At 46.3% G+C, this 22,083-nt stretch overlaps 2 protein-coding genes across 2 annotated transcripts in view; both read left to right on the forward strand.

Moving 5' to 3' along the window:
* The first annotated feature begins 4,577 nt into the window (after nucleotides 1-4,577).
* Nucleotides 4,578-7,116, forward strand: Npc2b (Niemann-Pick type C-2b). The gene is made up of 3 exons (XM_069126184.1): nucleotides 4,578-4,787; nucleotides 6,211-6,515; nucleotides 6,731-7,116. The coding sequence occupies exons 1-3, from the start codon at nucleotides 4,709-4,711 to the stop codon at nucleotides 6,815-6,817; spliced, it is 471 nt and encodes a 156-aa protein (XP_068982285.1). The 5' UTR covers nucleotides 4,578-4,708; the 3' UTR covers nucleotides 6,818-7,116.
* Nucleotides 7,117-7,271: 155 nt separating this feature from the next.
* LOC138186344 (kin of IRRE-like protein 1) overlaps nucleotides 7,272-22,083 on the forward strand; it is a 256,576-nt gene continuing 241,764 nt past the window's right edge. Inside the window, exon 1 of the mRNA XM_069126144.1 lies at nucleotides 7,272-12,170. Coding sequence (XP_068982245.1) covers nucleotides 12,086-12,170 — 85 coding nt within the window. The 5' untranslated portion in view covers nucleotides 7,272-12,085. The remainder of the gene's footprint in view (nucleotides 12,171-22,083) is intronic.

Consider the following 22,083-nt stretch of genomic DNA (forward strand, 5'->3'; position numbering starts at 1 on the left):
TTCGCGTCGCCAAAATTTGAATCGCTCATAGGTTAATATGCGGAGCATCTAGGTCGGCTTCCGTAGATCGTGGCGCCGTTCCTGGAAGCAGTTGGTTTTGCGGTAACGTTTCACGCGCGAAGGTCGCCGCACCGAAGTTTCATCTCATAACGTTTCGCATCTTGACTATCTCTCCCTCTCTCTCTCTCGCTTTATCTATCTATCTACCTCTATCTCTCTCTTTTTGCAGATGCATTTGTAATTTGTCAGGCAAAAAAAGAGCGTTCGCGCAAAAACTCTCACCTCTGTTCGGACGTGGCATAGAACTTTAGACGCCAAGAGAATAAGGAAGAGTTGGCGATCGCGATGCAAAATACGAGGGGATCGCAGAATACATCGGTATCCAAATATAAACGACTAAACGGTTCGGTCTACGAGCCGTCTGGTTATTTATCCCGCTTTCCCAAGATTATCCAGGGAACCCTTGACAAAGACTGTTCCGTTTGTTTCGTAGGGCCGTGATTTTGATTCGAAATGAAGACAGCCGCTCGTTTTTATTTTGACGAACACGCTTACAACATCCGAATCTTGTTTGTTTCTTTCGACACGCCAACGTACGTTATCCTCGATTTTGTTGATGAAATCGCGATCAGACGACGCCTTATTGCTTGATTGGCGTTACGAGATCGTCGAGAGGATGGAAAGGCAGACCTTGGCGCGACGTTTATCTAAGCATGAAAAAGCAGAACAGGAAGAAGCAGCGTGTTATCGTTTCTAGTTTTAATTTAATTACTAACGTCGTTGACGAGTTAAGTAGCGGCGTCCATTACGAAAGCATTTTCCAACGACGATATAATTCGTGTTACTCCGTTTAACAAGTACTCACGATGGAGGGACGCGTGAGATATCGGCTCTGAAAGAGGTTCAGATGGTCGCAATACCATTTATGCGAGTGCCGGCACGTAGTTGGGACCACGAAAGGTAAGGTTACTTATAAATACATCCTGTTCAAAAATAGATCTCGGACTGGCGCAACTGCAAACCGCGAATCGTTCAAAACGCTGCCGGATATTCGGACAGTTTGGTGGAAACGTTCCCTTTGACGAAAGGAATCATCCATCGCAGTAGCCAGGCCGTCGACGATGCACGTACTTTGATCGATTTTCAAAATTGCTCGGTGCAAGATGTGCCATCGTCGAGGTGTATCCAAATGTCGTCGACTTCGATCCGGTCGTTCGCATTCGTTCGAATCGCTATTTTCTCGAGGAGTTTCGTCGAATAAGCTTGCCGGGTCTACGGGCATTGTCTTTTTATAGGTAAATGCTCTAATGTCGGTAACGTTCGTCAGAGGGTTGGTAAAAAGCTTTTAGAGCTGAGAATTTTTTCTTTCCGACAGCCACTCGTACCCACGCGTCCTAGATACCTTTCTCGTGCCGGATGCAGGTTTTCAACTCCGTAACATGTACCGTTATAAATCAAAAACGCCCGCCATTGGTTCGTTTTCCTTCTAAGGATAAAAAGAACTGCGAAGAAGGCGGGCGAAATTAACGGACAAGTAATTAGTTGACAGAAAATCGTTCGAGGATGGTTGGGAATGATACTCGGTTTGAGATGATCTTTTCGTGATTTTATTCCGTACCGATACAGGTACCTCGTAATAGTCGTGCAACTGTAAATTGAAATGGAGTTAACTGCGTTTATCGAATAATGTGCAATTGATGTTATCGAAGTAGGTGCGACCAATGCGAACAAAGTTTGATATTTCGCTCGACGATGGAATCTCGAGTGGCATCTCGCGAAAGAAAGTCGTGTAACGGAAACGACTCGTACTTACGTTTCCGTATTGGCAGTAGATAAAACAGATCGACTTGTACTTTGTAAGAAATGTTTCACCATATCTTCGTACTTTGACGGTTCGTCGAAATAACAACTAAATGTGTAAATCCAAAGGTATTCAGGTAGCATGCGTTCGAGGGAAGTTTTCACGGCCGCGGGAAACGTTACCAACATACCGTAACGGAATCGTTGCCTGTCGTCGGTGAATCATACGGCAGAGGTTCTAATTTCCGACGCTTTTCTCGTTTATCGAACATTACAAACGCAATTTCGTTTCTGTCGTGTGATCTTTGGCGTCAAACAGTGTCGTATTTATGCAAGTTAGCACTATGCAACTCATTGAACCGCAATGCAAGCGATATCGTATCTGTGACCGCGACTTAAAAATATGTACTTTTGCGATTACGTACTATGTTTGCCTATGCGTCAATTTGTTCGTGCCTCTTCCAACCGACCAATTCGTAAAATCTACGATAACCGATCGAATTTTCGACTATTCTTCGCTCCTCCGGAAACGTTTATCTTCTTCCTTATTCACATACAGATGTTTCCAGAGGGTCAAAGGTTCACGGAAAACTAAGACGTAGCTACTTAGCTGATAAAAGCGAGCTCTAATCCCTTGCACGAAGTTCTAATTAGTGAAAATGAGATAATTGCCTTTGCAGAAGCTATAAGAGGAAAAAGAGATCTTACAATAACCAATTGCACGTTCTTTCGTTTTCTTTTATCCTTTGCCACACGAACGTAGAGAGAAGTTGTTCGATCGTATTGCAAAGATTCAGTTCTCTCACTTGCACTTTTAACAATTTTTATATTCCATTGATCGATTGTTGGATGAATATATTTACGCGAGCGACGTGTTACGACGATCGATTTGTAATAATCGAACGTTTAAATTTCTCCAAATGTTTTAACTCGTAAAGAATAACTTCACAGCCTGAAGCTTACTTGTCCGATATGGATTTCCGAGCGCATAAGTTTCGAGGACTGCTGACGCGATGATTTCATTTACATAAAACATGCATATATATGTATGTATACTGCGGTAAACACAGTTGGCCGACTGAGGCGAAAGAAAGAAATTCCGCAGTTTTGTATAAAATAACAAATGAAAAAGGTGTTGATGCAAAGATCGGCGGGTAGGAAAGCTGCAACTTTGATACGGAAACTCGGAGTTAAGGAAATTGACCATGGAATTACTTCGGACTGATAAATATGCGCGCAAAGACAAACAAGTCGATGTCCCACCGTGCGCGGCCTGCATAATTATTTCCACGGCAATGTTTTTTGTAAAGTGTTTCTGGGAATCGTGTCGCGTTGTACCTCCGATTATAGGAACGTGGTTTTTATCGCTATTTTTATTATTTTATATCTTGGCATTACATATCGGCGCGTCGTTCACTTTCGATCTGAGAATGCGAAGTTCATCTTTCACAGATGTCATCTTCCGATTTGCTTCTGCCCGACGACTATTCTGTCGTCAATTTTAAATCGTACAAGATGCACGGACGACAAACGCAGTTTCCGTTGAGCACGCAACCACGCGTTTTTAAGTCATCATTGTTACAATTATTCAATCAAATTGTTTAGAAACTAGTTAACCGATCGGACCTGCGATGCGGTGCAACCATACACATCAGTGAAACTTAGGTATTCTTGATCAACTAATCGAATTTCTCATCTCTGTGTACCGAAAAAGGAGAGATCTGGCGAACGTGCACGTTAGGAAATTACGAGGCTACGATCAAGGTACCAGGAAGTCGAGATCTATCACGAAGGACTCATCAGAAATTCTTTTTTCCTTTCACAAGGTTACAGTCGCTAGCCTCTTCTCGTTTTGTATTCTAGGCGACTTTCTACTTTACGACCTGCATTTCGTGTCCTCCGATGACTCGTGTCTTTACCTTTATCACGTAGATATGATTATTATTTCCTTCAAACAATAACTTGATACCAGAAGAACGAACCGAAGCGACGATGAAGCGAGGCTCAAGCGAGTTTGTACCTTTCGCTATGTTTGTTTGCGTTCGAAGCGACGACAACGTGATTTTTAGGAGATCTGTAACGTTGTTGTTGATTGATGTAACGTAGACCGATCGATATCTCTATCTATATAGATCGCAAGCACGCAACGAAATTTTCGTGTTTGAATTCGTTGAGAAAGAACGAGGAAACGTAGATTTCGGTGCAACGAATTAATGGAATCGGAACGTTGGAACGCTTTAGGTTTACCGTCATTAATCGCAGGTCATTCTCGTAAGTGGAAACTAGGAATTTCATTTGTTGTAAGACCAGAGAGACGAAATACCGTTGTTAATTTCCGGTGCTTTGTTCTCCGCAGCCGTGTCGGTTCGTTTCATTTCCGTTCGCAAGCTACACCGCGCCACTGGTTCGAATTGATGACCGAGAAAAAAGAAAAAAAAAAGGAAAGAAATTAAAGGTATCGAGAAATGGCAGGTCATGGAAACAACGCGACGACCGATAGTAGCCCGGCTAGCGTCAGTTCACGTTACGTGAATGGCGTGACCGTCATCGAGAAAGCGACATCGACCTTGCGATTTTTCGCGAACGTGATTTGATCAGAATTCGATATGCACGTGCTCCTGACGTTGTATCGTCCTCGTTGCCACGGTCTTCCCTCTAAGTTTCATAAATTTATGGAATCCCTTCCATTCGTGGCGCGATTTTCTCCTCCTATCCCCACCGGGAAGTCCGCCTTCTCTGGGAAGGGGAATCTATTTAAAGTGAACTTTGACGAATAGCCGGCCATAACGTTACATCCCGTGGTAACTCTCAGTCGAGAGCCGGACTTGGATCTGATTGAAACGAGCGAGGACGACCGAGACATATTTGCCCAGAGATTCTTCTCCGAGAACGCAACACTTTCACCGAGATGCTTAGGGGAATCATTCTCGTTTTCGTAGCTCTGCTCGTAGTCGCCAGTGCAACCGAAGTCAATCAATGCGGCACTGGTAAGTACGAAAGAATCGACTCACCATTGATCTAGTTATACGTACGATGGTTAACTTTATCGATTTACATGATGTTAATTGTTGATGTTTGATGTTTTAAGATGTTAATTAGAAGTTGCATGTTAAACGTCGATAACATTTCAATATTTGTGTATTCCTCTTAGTATGTGTTTCTAGCTTTCGTTCAACTTGTAAATATACACCGCGTCTCATAACTATGAAGCTTGATCTAAAATTTTTAGAATTCTCGTACGTTGTAATTAAGACCGTTGACCGAGGATTTTCATGCAGATTTATATTTTTAACAATAGCACTAATGAAGTGGAACTTAAATAGGGACTTGGTTTACCTATTAAAAATTATAACGAGTATTCTATTTCGGATATTTTATATATTTTTGTATACTACGCGCATTCCGTGCACGTTTCCACCTCTAAATCTTCCGTGAATGCATAAAAATTCATCCGCGGTCTAATTATCATAAAAAAGAGCATATGAGAAATTGCTAATGAGTGTTTGTGGTATTTTGTACCTTGTGCTTCTATGAGAATCGAAGATGTTACGACAGTTTCATACTGATGACATACAGTGCATAGAGAAAGTAAAATAATGCCAAAAGGTTCATGGAAATGTCGTTCAATAAATTTGTTCGTGTAATCGTATAATTTAACCATTGTGCAACGTACAGAAATTTCTCAGGACAGGCTGTGTGTAATTTGATTTTTATCGTACAGAAACTACGTGGCAACTGGTTTTTTCAATGTATGCTTGTTATGTCATGCGATTTGTTCCAAGACAACATGAAAAAGACTATCGTTCGTCCAAATTCTATGTACAGCCATTTACTGTCGCCAGCGTATCTTTTACTTTTGTATATATTTACGCAACATATTTATCTGTGATAGCCGTATGTGATCAGAAATTATCGGTTCGTATAAACACGGATAATGCTCTTGTTGTCAAGACAACAATGCAAATTTATTTTTTTTCGGTAGCGATGTTACACGCGTTATATATCTTGTTTCGATAATGATTTCATTCGTTCGAATCAATACAGAGAAGAGAGAGCGTAAAATTGTTGTAACGTTCGACGTTTATTGTATAAAACACGATACACTTAACCGCGTATAACTAAACGATCGATCGTTTCGAGCCAGAGGAACTCGGCCATGATCAACGAGTCGTGAAAACTAGATCGGATCGTTGTATCTTTCCTAATACAGACATCGTGTACGGAGGTTACAAAACATCGAAAATTCGTGTTCGAAACATCGTGTTCGTGAACACGTGCTAAGAGATTCGTTGGATTCCAAGAAAAGGAAACATCAACGGTGCGAAATTATGCAATACGATTCCGGTTTGCGACTTGCGACATACGTGTCAGAAATGGAACGATTTTTCTAACCGATGAACATGTTCGTAGGAGAAAAGTTCGAGGATTCCAATCAGGTTAAGATAACCGGTTGCGACGTGCCACCGTGCAAACTGAAGCGCAGGACGAAGGCAGCGGTCGAACAAAAGTTTGTACCCAGCGAGGATGTCGAGAATGTAGTAAACTCAGTGAGCGCCGCCGTTGTCGGAGTACCGTTGCCGTTCATCGGCGTGGATGGGACGAGTGCATGCGACAACATTTTCAAAGTAGATGGAACTCCAGCGGGATGCTCGCTGAAGAAAGGCGTCGAATATATCTACAAGCGAGAGTTTCCTGTTTTGCAAATTTATCCAACGGTAAGCGCTGACGTAAATATCGTGTAAAAATTCATACGCTGCTCGTTAATCGAGCAGATTAAGCATTATCATAACCAGTAGACCGATCTAGTAACTGTCGATATCGAGATCGAGCCAAGTCAGAGACGATTTCGTAACCTGCATAAAAATAGTAAACTTTATTTTCTTGTTCCACGAATACGACTATGTATTGAAAGGCATACGATGTTTCGCAGATTTCTATGGTTATACACTACGCGTTAATGGATGGAAATCGCACGGTCGCGTGCTTCGAAGTTCCAGCGAAGATCACCAATTACTGAGAAGAGATAGTCGTTTCTTCTGCGAGGTCGTGTCGAAGTTGCAGAGGTCACGGAGATGCGCCTTTGTACCGAAAATCCATGTACAATAAGATAGACAAGGTGGAAGACAGAGAGAGAGAGAGAGAGAGAGAGAGAGAGAAAGAGAGAGAGTGTGTGTGTGTGTGCTTGCACGAGAAAACGATCTCCATGGATAGAACGATTCTCATGTAGTTATGTTTATGGACGAGCTTCATCAGTATATACTGTTTGCGAGTAATTGTAATTATTAATAAAAACATTTATATAGCTTCGCCGCGACATTCCTGCGCATCATTCTCAATGGACTATTTTTTTTATCGCAATCGTCATGATTCTCTTTTGAAACGTTTTGAGATTGGTCGATTTATGAATTAACTTTTATCGCCTAGGGTTAATGACCTTGATAGGCGGCGAGCGGATAACGAGTAAATAGGAAAGCCAACATCGTCGGGTCACGATGAAGTGGGACTCGTGGAAAGCGTCGATAACATAGGGAACTGGAAGTTTCGAGTTGGCAGCTACTGCCGCGCACGGGTAACTAGGAAAATTGTTCGGAAACCCGTGGACCTCTCCGATGATACGGACAGCGAAAGTTGGAGCTGCATCGTGAAACCGCGGTGAAACCACCGATACCGCCGTGAAAATTAATAAAAAGTGCAGAAAGATGATAACTCTCGTAAACACTTTTGCCGGGGATAATAATCTCTTCGATAAAGAAGGGGAAAATGCATTTCAACGATCCGACAAATCGTCAATGCCCATTGCAACAGATTGTTTTCGCAATAAATCTTTTTACGCAGATTATATCCCGGTAAAACATCGAAACATTGCTTTCGCTATACACGTTCTCGGATATTTGATTCGACTGCAAATTTGACGAAAAATCGAAGGGGCCGCGATAACGAGTTGCCGGCACGCGGTATTTACAGTGGCTTTCATAAATTGCGATCACTGCGAACGATCTGTTTTCCCCACTTGGTTATTTTCCTCGCGCCGTATCTCATCGCGAATTACAAAAGTAAATTACTACTGTCGGTTGATCGATAACATCTCTTCATTAATAATTCAATTACAAACTGTTCTAGCGATTAGACGTAGTCGTCGTTTGTTCTGCCGCGACATTTACCTGTTTTTATCGTCGAATACGATTTAGTTCGGAGCTGTTTCGAGGCAACAAATCGACGATTAATCGGTGTGGCTCACCCTATTCTCGAGAAGGTGGTCATTTTCGAAAACTGATGCAAAGTTTCCTGAGTGGGTAGCTTTTCTAAAGATCGAGTAAACGGTATTGCGTGAAAGAAAGCGGCGCTCCAATCTTCAGTCCGGATCTCACGGAACCAAAACGTTTTTACCCATTCGCGTTACGAGGCCTGCGAGGCTAATGGTCGCGTTAATAGCGGACTTTTGTGTGTAACGTCCCTCGATCGAGCCTCGAAGAGTCGCGATTCTCGCGCGAGGCTGTTGTTCGTGCCAGCCACTATGTCACGTAATCCCATGCTGCGTTCCGATCGAGCGTGATTTTTCTACAACTGTCACGGAAATGTGTGTTAGGCGGCGATAGCGAGCCCCGTGTCCAATTAATTTACCCCTTCCTTGCTTGAGCGTTGTCCATCGGTAGAAATCGAACGTAATTTCAAAGGAGAGAATAGCAGCGCCGGAACACGCGCTCGCCTTTTTAGGACGTTGCGAAAATTAAAGGTAGATGTTATTTCGAGTCTGTGCGCTCTTATTTGGCCGGATTTTATCGTGAAATTTTCAGTGCGTTTAAATTACGTTGGAACGTAATATACGCGACATGGCCTGTGCGCGGGTTCATATGAAATTCATCGCATCCGCTACATCGTTTGGAGAATAAAAGTGAAACGTGAAATATTTATGTCTCGTTCGAGCGACAGCTTCCGTATCGATAATACGTACTGCAAAGTACCGATGAGCGCGCAATGTTGCGTATTCGTAACTTTGACAAGGAAACTAAGCCAATCGGAGATTAAGAACGGAGAGATTGCGAGATAACGAGAACAGGCGGAAAGATCGAATTTGCCTGTTAATCTTTCGTCAATGGTCTTTCCGTCGAATAAGCTGTTCGCGATCGGTAACGGATAAAGTCATTATCGTGAAAAGATGGTGGCGGTACTCGCATAACCGGGCAACTCTTTCGCGTTTCTACACGTTCACAGATACGATCGTGGAGTACGATACACGTACGCGCAGCCTCGAGTAAGCCATTCCCTCGTCGAAAAGATAGCTTTCAGAAAGCGCGAGTGGCATTCCTGCCTTTCAGAAGCTTTTAAGATGACCATGATCCGTGACACCAGTCCGAGAGCATCTGCTTCCTCATCCGCCTCCTTCGCCCCGAGGTCTCTCACCCTATTTCGATCTCTTCCGCCCCGCTGACCCTGTCCCTTGCCTCTCTCCCTTTTGCCCACCCAGTTTGCTCCCAACTCTCCTAAACCACTGTAAACCACCTTCGACACCGAACAAAAAGCGAACACTCGTCCACGGATGACCGAGTACGCGTAAGTATCTTAAACGCGACTGTCGTAAGCTTCGTCGTTCAACTTGAACTAAACCAGCTTGACCATCCTCGCCTCGATTTTTTCTCTTTTCGCTCGCCGTTTTTTTCCTCTTCTTTCTCATAGACAGTACGTTTTCCAAATTTTTGCGCGCCTTTCACGTAACCTTTGAACTTGCGATTTCGAATCCTCCGCGAACACCGAAGCAATCGCAGTATCCCACGAGAAACGACCTCGGAATATTTGTGCAAGAGAAATTGTTCATTGATTATCGAATCGAGGAAACATTCGAAAGAAAAATACCGAACCGTATAGATAGCTATGGCATTCGTCTATACATATCATAAAGCAGCTATGGTTATTGTTTCCGAGAATGTGAGCAGGTACACGAGCGGAAATTGTTTTTAGCTGTTTTTCGTTGTTCGTGCGTGCAGTTCACAAATGTTGTCTATCGAATTTCGTACAGATTCGATCATAGAAATATCAGACGGAAAGCTTTGCTGCGATGACTATCGTCGATTAAACGAGATATCCACGTGATTAGCTTAGACCCGTATTCGCGATCGAGAAGGAGAAGATTGCGTTACAATCTTGGAATCGAAATTTGGAATGGAAATTTAGGATAACTCCGGCCAGGGAGGAGGTCGGTGTTATCGAACAAGGTAGAACGCATGTGCGTGGCATTCCGCATCCGTTCCCCGGATGTTTACCAGCACGATGTTCGGACTATTCGAACGCATATTCTTTCGGCCGTAGGACAAAACGTCCTTTTCTGGTTTGGAATCGGAGTAACGGGATAGGCACGGTGTACAAGTCGAGCCCCTTTCATCCCTTTCGCCCCACCCGCAGCTTTTCCTCCGACACCTCCACCTCCTCGGGAGGCTTTGCAGGCTGCGCGTCCGTCGCCGCGCCGTTTGCTCGTCTTCTCCGTCAGTGTGCCGTCCGCCGTCGGTCGAGGACCACGTGTTACTGCGTCGTGTGGACGCCTGCGCCGTCGGGCTACCCTTCGCACTATCCTTCGCGCGCCTTCTACACCCCTTTACCCTCCGCGCGATCCGATCGGCGAAGATCCGTACGAAGTCACCGCACCGTGAGTGCTTAGTTACCGTCTTGTCGGAGCACGCGTTCGTTTCCATCTGTTTGTCGTTGGAGAACTCGGCCAAGAGACTGGACACGGTTTGTTCGCGCACACGTGTCGATTCCCTGCCGATAGCGACAGGGACCTCTCTACGATGAATTATCGCGTGTACACTCGCGATAATTGCATTCTCGTGTAACTTTCAGACTTGGAACGGATATCTCGGAAATAAAGGTCGGCCGCCTCGACGCTTCCGACGAAGGCCGACGAGATTGTAAAGGAAAAGCGCGCCAAATCGAGAAAAAAGTAATGGGACAGCCTTCTGCTTACTGGATGTGCAAACTTGGCGACGAAACGATCCAGTGATGGTTGTTCTCGCTGAATCTTCGCAGAATCGATTTCAGAGAGTTCGCGGCCATTGACGAGATTGCAGGCCTGTGCGCGGTCCCTGTCGTTGCTTGGACCTGTTCCAGGCAAACCGAAAATCTGTGGCAAGCCAACGTGATGGAACGTCTCCGCAGTGCTTCGTTTTTCGTTTGGATCACCGGAAGAACGTGTTAAAATCGGCGAACGATCGACGGATCGATCGAACCTTGTCGCGCCTGCTTCGCGGCCCAGCGTTTCTGGAATCTGCTTTTTACATCCTGCAACCAACCATCTCGATCTTTACATCGATCGACGATATGGCTGGAAAGGATCGTAACCCTTCGTAAAGTCGTCTGTGTCACCAAGAGAGGCCTAAACGAGAACTCGCAACGCCAACGACAAAAATTAGATGTCTCGTGCAAGTGTCTCGTCGATCGTGAAGAACCGTAATCGGTTTCGCAAAGAATCTTCGTAGCAGGTGGAAGTGGTGGCCCGTGGCAGAAGTTGGAAACGGATGCAACTGGTTCGAAGAACGTCGCTCCAGACATCGCGACCGAGGCGACGCTTTTTTCCGAACAACGCTGGTCGATTGTGCGGTGAATTTTGCGGCCTCGGTGGATATAGCATGGTCACCGGTGATTGTTGCGGATATCGTGCTCGTCGTTGTAGGTTATCGGCAATAGTGGCGCATAGTTAGGTCGAAAGTGCGGTAAATTTTCTAACGGCACGGAGACTGGCACGTTGATGTGCGACGCTTTAATAACGGGCGTACAGTGGATGAAAGAAAGAAGAGAGAAAAAGAGGAAAGCGCGGTGCTTGCGGTACGTGGTTGTGGAGGCGGCGCCGCGGCAAGTTTAATTAGTGTTTAACCAAAGAGGAAAAACACGAGAGTCGGTGGATAGAGGAGATCGGAGTAGGCTAAACGTTAACGCGCGAAATCGTTGCCACACGCGGTGAAGTTTCCTCGAAGAGAACATCGCGTTCCGACATCTCGGTGGACCACGACGCGTGCATCGTTACACGAAATGGGATTTCGGTGGTGTTGGAAACATGCGTGACTCGAACCGATTTACGATGATCGTCGGCGAGGACGCGAACGGACACTGGAAATTAAGATGAGAGTGCGAATAGGTCGGGAATAAATCCGGGTACCGCGAGAAAATGACTTAACGCGTTACGTACCGCGAGGGTAGCAACAGATAGAACGAAGCCGTTCTCCGTGGCTTACCTTTGCTTTGGCTCCGAGTGCTGGGATTTGTGACGAAGGTAACAAGGAATAAACAAGGAAAGAACATGTGGAGTGTACTGTTACTCATTGGACTAACGAAGGCTGTTTCCTACGTCGCTGGTATCGCTTCCACCGTCGACGAGAAATCGGGTGAGTCTCCTCCCTTTTACCGTTATTCGCCTTGTTCGTCGCGTCTCTTTCCATTCCTTCTCTTTCGTTCATTTTGTCTCTCTTTCCCTCTTCCTGTCTCTCTACGCTGGAAGCGCAGCTCGCACGTAATTCCTGGTTGAAACATTTTCAGAAAGTGTCGGCAGCGGAAAAATTCGTCCGTATAGGTATCGTGACGCGTAACAGGGGAAGCTGTTATTTACAATGGTCCGGCGTATCTGGGACGGACATTCGCTCGAGGCGATGCCCTGTAGTTTTTCCCAGCGCGTAGGAAAGTAATAAATCGATGAATCGGAATCGCGTGTTACATACCCTCGAATGCTTCAGCTCCGCCAACGCCAGTCGTTTATCCCGGATTAGAAGTTTCCGGTCACTAGATTCTTCGTCGATCGAAGATCGGAAACGTAGCGAAAAACGTAAAGGCCAGCGACCCGGCCGCCTAACAAATTTACGCGCGGTTTCTGCCTCCGTGCGCTTGGATCTCACGGCGGACGAAAATCGCGGAAAGGAGCAGTCGATACGTATTCCTCGGCTATTCACGTACGCGCTTTTCTCGTATCGATGTTCCTCCGACTCTTAAGGATGCCATTGCCGCATGCGTTGACATGCCGAAGAACGGACGTACCTCAATTTGACAGAGTTAAAGTTCCATCGCGAACCTATAGCTAGGCGTTAATTTAAGATTGCGCGTGAAGTTGGTAATCATTCGCGGCAATGACCGACTTCGAACCTCGGTCGCGACGTCGCAATTAACGGGATTCGAGAGATACGCAAGCTTCGCGGAAACGAATTTACCCGGCGATCCGAAAATAATGAGAAAGGGGATAACGCGTTTCGAGATGCCGAGGTGGGATGAAGTTTCTCGTTATCTGACGATTGAAAACTTAGGTTTGATCGACGCTGAGCGTCGTCACGCGACGTCTTCGGTGCTCGCAATCAGATTCGTGCCACTTGTCCTTTGACGCGCGGTTCGTGTATTGTCTTCGACGCGAAAGTTCTGCGACTTGGAGCAGCTCCGTTCAACAGCGCTCGGAATTCGATTAAAGCGAAGCGAATCTCGCGGTTGAATCGGTCGTCCGATCGATCCGATCTCCGAGACGCTGCGATTCATGGAATTCCGATCGTTCGTGACCGCGATCTCTACGAATTCTTTCCGTCTATAACTGCCGTTCCTCGTTCATAACGTTCGCCTAGAATTCTGTTTCGCGACGACGATGCGAAAGAACCGCGAGTAGCCGAGAAATGTTGGAAAGTGGGTCGCGCGCGTGTCGAAGGAACTTGAACGGAAGAAGGTGACGCGAAGAACGGAAGTTGTCCGGTGTAACGGGTAAAAGCCGCTTGTGCAATTTCGAAAGTTAAAGGGTTCTCAGGAAACACGTTCCTCGATCTTACGAGCGTGTCGTCCGGTCTGTAGTGGTTGGCTTGGTAAGCAAGGTCAGTGCGCAGTAGCGAGGCGGGGCGGCACAACGAGTTTGTCAGTGATCGCGAATTCGCGAAGGCTGGGACGGTTCTCGGTGCGGCCGCGCGGGCTGCTGCGAACGCGCCGACGGATCGACCTCGTTATTAATTATTGATGCTACGGCAATAATTCGACGCGGTAATAATGATCGAAAATATGATAGCGCGGAGATATACGTGGCGACGGGTCTGCCATCGTCCCTTGCGCGATCTACGGTAAATATATTCCTGTAACGCAACAATTATCGACGGTATCGTTTATTATTGCGCGTTCGTCCAATTCTCGCTCGGATAAATACTAAAGCGACAAATTAATATTACCGCTATAGTTATCCGCGGGAATAATGAAGCCCTTTCATTAGTCGGTGGTACGCATCTCGTGCCAAGAGCGACGCGCTCGATTACGCATTACCTCATAGGTTTCGTTTTTACGCCGGGCTCGTTGTTTGTCGTCGAGGACGTTGATCGTTTTAACCGAGGCGAAATCGCGTGCAGCGAATCGTTTCACGTTTACCGAAGGAAAGCAACGTCGCGCCGTCCGTGTATCCGTGTTGTTCGGAAATGGACGACGTCCCTTTTTCATTTGCACGGCGCGCGGACGAACAACGCTGAGTGGAAATCGAAATGCGAGGTCGTGCGTGGAAACACGCCGGAACTGGCGCGTGGTCGAAAACTCGATACGACCGAGAGAAGAGCGTGCAGGGAGTATCGAGGGTTCGTCGACTTTCTTTCCCGGGAAGGTTTAACGAACCGATCCGCTGCAGTTTCCTCGCCGCGGCCGGCCTTCTTCGTTTCGCTCACCGGTTTTCCCGCCTTGTTCTTTTTCTCGGCTTCTCATCCGTTCGCGCAACCCAACTTTGACTTCCTCGCGGTTACTTCATTCCTTAATTTACCCCTCCCACTGGTCGGTCATGGACGCTTCTCTTGTACCATCCCCTTTCTCCGGAGCCCTTTCTCGCCGACACGGCTTTCCTTTCGCCGCAACGTCGTTCTCCCTCGTTTGCGCCAATAAAATATCCTTTTTGTCTCGCTGTGCCGCGTCGTCGATGGATGTGACGATGCTGAACGAGGGACGAAGCAACCAGGCTACAACGAAGCGTTTACGTCGTTGCATTCATTGCGATTGTTTCTTCGCGTCGTCGATACCTTTTGCGTTAATCGGCGTTTTTAGATTCCGCGAAGCACCGACGATTTCTGTGGGAGAAAAATATGCCACACACACGCGTCAAAGATTTCTCTTTCGCCCATTTTCTTCCCTTTTTCTTCTTCCTATGCGCTTGTTTCCGCTGCTCGTTATTTATTTCCCGACATTTGGCACGACGCTGTTCCGTCGAAACCGCATCGGCGAAACCGATTTCTTTTCTCTCGCGCGTTTCCCCCGTAACCATACTCGCGAAAAGCAGCGTGCCGGTTTTGTTGATTGTATCCGAGCGATGAAAAATTTCCCGAGTATCGCGAAGCACTCGTTCGCTTGTAATCCAAAGCGACGCGGCGCACCAACTTGTCCGCCGTGGTCTAAGCTTGCGCGATTTAGCGAATATTACGGACAATAGGAAATGCGAGTCGTAAAACGTCGACTCGTCGGTAAGAATCGCGCCAGTTATGGCGCAAAAATCACTGGGCAGAAACGAAGTGCGCCGCTTTTTAAAGGTAACCAGAAACATAAAAACGAAATGTCTATGGTAGTAGATGATCGCGATAAAAATTCCTTTCTCGCACATTTGCTCGGAAATTTTTAATTCATAGACATCCTTCCATCTGCTAATGGATCGTGCTCGATTTTCATTCGATAGTATTAAAAAAAAAAAAAAAAAAAGTAAAAAAGAGGGGAAATGGAGAGAAACAATATATGTAAATCCTGTAATTTCGAATATTGAAATTGTATCCGATACATAGTCGAATCCTGTCGTTCATTGATCGGTCGTGTTCGCGCAATGACGTTCCACGTAACGAATATAGGCGCGTCGAAAATGGAAAAGCAAATAAATTTATCGCTTTTTTTCGGAGGTACTTTGGCGTATTTCGATTTTTCCAACTTATTTATGCAAGCTTTCATCCTTTTTTCTTGAACCGTTTACCAGCCATATTGAGATTTGGCGTCGTTTTGTCGGTGGAATACTTCGAATCCAATATTTCTCAACATCTCGACGCGACGCCGGTTGCATTGCCACCCCTCTCCCTCCTTGATTTTCACAGGATGCATCTGGGGGGTTTAAGCGTGATCCTGTCGTGTCGACAGCTACAAACGAGACGTCCTATAACAGTCAGCATCGAGGGAGTTTGGACCAAGGCGCGTAGACAATTCCTTGCTGCGAAATTGCGCGTGAACGTCTCGATTCTATTCTCGTTCCTTTTCAACTCGCGTTCACGTTGACCGTGTCGCGGTTTAATCGATAACAGAGCAATTAATCAAGCAGCTTCCATTTTCCCGAGGAAACTCTTTGGTCTTTATCCTTTCGAGAACGTGAAAGAAACCTCGACTTACGTGTGCGTTTTCTCTTGATGTCGTCGCGATATCGGTCACGCACAATGATCTTTCTGACTTGTTTGCACATGGTTGAACAGAGTTCGCACGGATGCAGCTAGCAACGCGCACCTCGCAGTTCGATTTCCCTTCCGGTTTTGTCCAGTGAAACTGTTTCAGGTTATTTTCTATCGGCCGATTCTCCTTGTGTCGCGTCTCGGTGAGAAAGGAAAAGAATTACGGGCAGCGGGGTACAAGTTACTATTGGGTTGGCAACTAAGTGAATGCAGATTTTGTCATTAGGTGGTAATGACTTAGTTGCCAATTCGATAGTTCGGTTTTGTCCCGATGGATTCTTGCGAAATACGAATTTAGAAGACCTTAAAAACGATACTATTCCAATTTTTGCCACTTACGAAATAATCGCGATAAAAACGAAGCGTAATCGCGCGAATAGTTGCTGCGCAACGATATCGGCGATTCGATGCGATCGTTACGGTATATTACAGGTAATTATCCTGCTTGGAGAATCTCATCGATGGGAATAGTTGGCGTTGCGTCATCGGCGAGCGTTCTGTCTTCGAGTAATTCGCTTTAGATCTCCATTGACCATTGACACTGCTCGATACTCGACTCGTCGTTGAATTACGCTATGTACCAATGGAACAAATAGAACGATAGAAGGATTTACAGGTTGTTAACGGGAGATTAATTTTAAATTTGCTGGAATGTCGATACTCTGGCTTCGAGTAGCTCGATTCATCGTCGATTCACGATGTTTCGATTTTCCTTTCAATGATTTTCTGGCTACTCGCCACTCGTACAAAACAAACTGCTCTCACTGTTTTCATGTTCCGTTTTCTTGGTTCACATTGACCGCGCAAAATAGTACTTGTATTTACTTGGATAGTAATAATGGATCGTTACGCGTTCTCAGCGGCGCTCCAATCATCGGAAACTGTTCGATAAAGAGGCGAAAAACGGGCGAAAGTATGGTCGACCATCGATTTCTTACCATCTTCCTCGGTATCTTAGCTAGCGCAAATACTGAACTAGCGAAGATGTAGTTTTTGTCGATTATTCGATGGACTTTGCGCATTCCACGAATATCGAACCGGCGCATTCGGCCTTCTCTTCCTTCGAGAAACTCTCGCAGGTTTTCCATTGCGGGCCAGTTTAGTAGCTCGCTTTTCCCGCTCTGGCAACAATGCTACCAACGGAGATTCATGGCTCGCGTCGGGAAACGAATATAAAGACAGCGAGAACGGAACAGATGTCGTTTCGCGATCGATTTATCTCGAGCTATCGTTAATATCGTTAAAATGCTCGTTTTTCATCGGACAGACGTGCGGTGCTCTTGTGGGTCGGTGGCAGCATCGTTGGTTGCCGACGGGAGGAAACGATATTACGAATTGCCGTGAAAATACCACGACTGCAAGCTTCGCACGATATTTACGCAGCATTCGCCCATATCAGTTCGCATCAAACGATAATAAATCCATAACGAAATTATTACATCGCATATGCAAATATTTGCCAGCGCTGTTAACCGTAACAGAAAATTATAAATTCATGAGAATAAAGTAGTGCATTAATTACTCTTATCGGTAGCAACGAACGTACGTCCAACTACTCTGCTCTGAGCATCCGTATATACTAATTTTCTCGAGATTTATCGAATTCCTGTGTATCGGCGATCGGTGATTGCAATACAATTTCAACCGTTGCTGGTTGAATGGACATGTTTCATCGGATGAATGCTACCTAGACGGATCTGCGAATAGACTAAATGCAAGCCTCTCATAACTAAAACTAAATAACATTTATTCACTAAGACCTGCACCGAGCACTAGAACTAGCGTCGCATCTATTTAGCTACGATTAACTGTACCGCCGAGGGTGTCGATCTTACGACGCTTAGATACTCGACTCTTGCATCGCCCTGATTTGGGTATTTATGCCGTAGACAGAGGCCCGCGTGGCTGTCTATTGGAGCGATGACATCATCCTTTATCCCGCGCGTATGAGTCTCCACGTGCAATCCGCACGTGGAGTCCGTTTGACCGATCCGCGTATACAGCGTGCATCCGCTTATGTTCCTGGAACTCGCGGCATCACTGCCCGATGCAAATCTGCGAATAGATCTACGTATGAATAGAGAAACTTGTCGAGAATATAGGATTAGACGGCGAGCGTTTTTGAAAAGTCAATGGAACCGCGGAAGCGAAGACGACACGCGTGAAGAAATTTCGGGTGAAACTGAACGTAGCGTTAAGAAGGTAAAAATGGAAAATGAACTTTCGTAGTTATCCGAAGCGGTATTTCTCAAGCAGCTGAAAAACGCTACTCGCGCCCGCGTCGTCCAGCTTAGTCTCGTCAAATTGTCTTTGAAAGTCATCGAATCGCTCGTGCCAGCAAAGCGTCGCGAGGGTAAGTTTAATTTAATAGGAAAGAGCGATTAGACTCGCCAAAGCATCGGACGTCGTAAACTTGAAACGCTTATTACCACGTATAGGCACTTTCACGCGACAATCAGATCTACACGAGTCGATGTATTTACAGGTTCGATCCTCCCATGCGTTAGCGACGATTATCTCGACGATATCGTGTATTTTAGGGGAATGCCTCAATACGCAGTGTGAGTGAGTCTGGAAACGGTGACGTATCGCAGTGCTTTTCGTGGTGGTTTTCCCAGAGCGTGTCGCGGAACGTTATGGTGGGTATTTAACAGCGCTCGCCACGTGTGCTATAATGTAAAGGCAAACACCGAGAGCGGTTTGTCTTGGATGGTTATCGGGAGAGTTTTAGCAGGTTGGAACGAGAGGAAATTTACTAATTTTTGAATTACGTGGCACGGTCATGTTAGTTTTCACGTGTCACGAAGCCGTCTCTCGCTCTTATTCTTTTTTAACTCGAGTGTTATCGCGCGTGTTCGACGACGATTAACACCTGTTTTTTTCTGCCTACGATAGGGCAATCTTCGCCTCGATATCGATCCGACATGGGTCAGGTTGGTCGTTACCGCTCGAAGCGACTCGGCTCGATCCGACCCGACCCGACTCAACTCAACTCGACTCGACTCGACTCGACTCTACTCGTACGATCTAGCGCGAAACGCACGCCCTAGGATATCTGATTACATCGTGGAATAGTCACGAACCGAAGGCACGAGTCCGAAGACGTAGCACGAATTCCAACGACTTCATATCTCCGTCGTGAATAGCGCGCGCTTCTTATCTGACTTAATAAGTTGATTGCGACGTCTTGCGAGAAGACCAACGATGGTTGAAACGCGCGCGCGGAACGCTCGCGACGATCTTGATTCAAAGTAATCGAGGCGATTTACGCGTGGAACGATTAAGGGGACGTAAATGTTTTCGCTAGATTAGGCTTAGCTTTGCTGCTGGCTGAACGGCGACCAATTTGCAATTACGGAAAGGCCTCTCGTTAGAATAGGCCGATGACCTACGATAATAATGAAAAATGACTAGAGAGTCGCGTAATAGGTAGTCATTGTTCGTAGCGATAACACGACAGATACGGGGTGTAACGTTTGACTCGATATATCCCCGCAGGATTCTTGCGTGCCTGTTCGTTCGTACCGGTTCCACGGGTCATCCATTTACCAAATAGATGACTCCTTAGGGACTGATGCTTTTACCGAAATCCAGATTACGCGCACCACCGTTAACGATTAAACCTTTTCGCTAGCTTATTCCCCCGCTTTCTTTATCCACCCGTCTCGCCATCCTCGCCTCGTCCCCTCTTTCTCCGATTTATTCTCGCGTGCGATGCGTCTCCTATTATCTAGTCGATGTTCGTATCTTGGTCGATTTCCTTCGCGAATTGTAGACTCGATAGCGAAAGGCCGAGCGAAACGAAATCGGTTAGTTCGTTGCCCGTTCCAGTAGAGGCTCCTTAACCAACTGGAAAAACGCGCTCGAACATCGACACCGAGTGCCGGTTCGACGTTAAAAAGTAGACCGATTCCTCGGGGGAACCGTTTTAAACTTTTAATCGCGCTTCACGACTCTTTAACTATCGGCCATAACTTCGATTTCGTTCGGCATACGGTTCTCATCGCGCCCTTTCGCCAAGAAAGGACTACTCGTTCGAGCTTATTCCGCAAAACTTTGCCTGGCAAAACTCGAAAAGTGTAACATATTGATCGTCCGCGGTATCGAGTATCCAACCTGTACAGCATATTTATACACAACGAATTTTATAATTGGCCACCGACCGAATCGTTGCAGTTCCGCGTCCAACTTTCTCCATCCGGCAGTTTCACGAAAACCACCGACGCAGATTGTATCGGGAGTCCGATGGCGGTTGCCAATCGAGAGGGAAATTTCGTTTTTCCATGAAACTCGTGCTTGCTGCAACTTGGTTCCGCCGCGATGCTATATAGCCAGCTTCTCCGCGCAATCCCGTCTTGCGTGTATTTTTCGCGATACTTTGGGATCCGCGTTCTCCTTTGCCTCGTAACCATCGCGCCGGAGCGGAGCGAAGAAAAAAAGGAGCTGGATAAAACTGGACTGGGTGGAAACTAAAGGCGCGCAAAAATCGAGGAAAAAGACGACACTGTGGATTTTTAATTTAATTGGATGGCGAGATTTATTCTTTGATTACGCGGCAGCCCGACGTAATTAAACTCCGTCCAAAGTATTACAACGAAAAGAAGCTCTCCACGCTCGTTCTCCTCCGTCCTTATGTTTCTTCGCGAACAATTTTTCTTGTTTCTTTTCGCCTACGACTTCTCTCTGTTTGTCCGCGCCGGTTTTCCCCAGTGGTTTGGATTTGCCACGCGCGTCTAAATGCAAACCGAGCGGAGCCAGAAGCCTCTAAAGGTAGCCGAGAGGAGTAGCTTCGTCGACGACTATAAATGCGTCGTTTCGTAAGTGCGAATTATTCATGATGTGTAAGCACGTATCGTTTTCGATGGATCGATGTTGACGGTGGTAGTTAAAGCCAAGGTAATACGTATCTGGCAATATCGGAGTTGGTAGCGGAGGGTTAGGGCTCGTTGAATTTGAACATGGCATCGGCGTTTCCCTACTTTGCCGCGGCGATAACCGCACCGCCAGATTGATATTGTAGAGGCTGTAATATCGGCAATCGCGGTCACGGCCTAATATCATACGTTACTCGCAAACGCACGATATTCAAAGTACCTGTCGAAAATATGGATATCAGAAACCGTATCCGGGAAAGGGAAATAATACGCGCGCCAGTTGCAAAGCTACTCTCTCTTCGACCATATCATCCCGCGTTCTGCTTTCCTTTTATTTCGTCTTGGGATCTTGGGTTTCAACTTTGGTCGTAGTAAAATATCGACGGTGCAATTTTGTTCTTTTTTCATTCGACTAATTCGCCCTTTATTAACGTTTTAGGAAGAATAACGCGACAAATCCGACAAACTAGATGCGACGGGGTAAGACTGGGAAAAGAAGGGGAGGTTGAAGGTCGGTAAACAAGCGTACATCAATGGAATGGGTGGCAGGTTAGTAGGGTAAATTGCTTGCGGTTGAAAGCGGTAGGATCGGTAATGGAACAACATGCGCTACGCGCGAGTATGCGGAGGAGGGGCTGCGTATCCGTCTACATTACGCTGCATAATTCATAGAGTTGTCATAGACGCGAGAGGCGGATAATGGTACCGTACTGGTCGTGGCCCCATTGTCCATGGTTAGGTGGCGTCAACCAACTTGAATCCGGAGGATGACGATTACGACGAGGACGACGGCGTGGCTGACTTGTCGCGTCGCGTCGTCGTCGAATGTTCAGGAATCACGCACTGTGCTCTCCGCACCGTGCGCGTCGCTGTCTGTTTACACAATGCGATTATATTCCTGTATTGTCGCGGCCAAATTCAGCTCTCAGCTGGCCGCGTTTACCCAGCTCCAGTGTCGCGGGTATACGTCTACGTACGGTCGCCGCGGTCCCGGCGTGGAGAAAACGCTGTGCCATCGAAAT

This window comes from Bombus flavifrons, chromosome 13 (genome assembly GCF_040668555.2).
Source record: "Bombus flavifrons isolate JBK064 chromosome 13, iyBomFlav1_principal, whole genome shotgun sequence".
NCBI lineage: Eukaryota > Metazoa > Arthropoda > Insecta > Hymenoptera > Apidae > Bombus > Bombus flavifrons.

Excerpts from the sequence above, each read along its gene's own strand:
- Npc2b (XM_069126184.1), top strand. The coding sequence starts at position 4,709 with ATGCTTAGGGGAATCATTCTCGTTTTCGTAGCTCTGCTCGTAGTCGCC. Across the intron at positions 4,788-6,210 it reads AGTCAATCAATGCGGCACTG|GAGAAAAGTTCGAGGATTCC; the intron begins GTAAGTACGAAA and ends ACATGTTCGTAG. Across the intron at positions 6,516-6,730 it reads TTTTGCAAATTTATCCAACG|ATTTCTATGGTTATACACTA; the intron begins GTAAGCGCTGAC and ends GATGTTTCGCAG.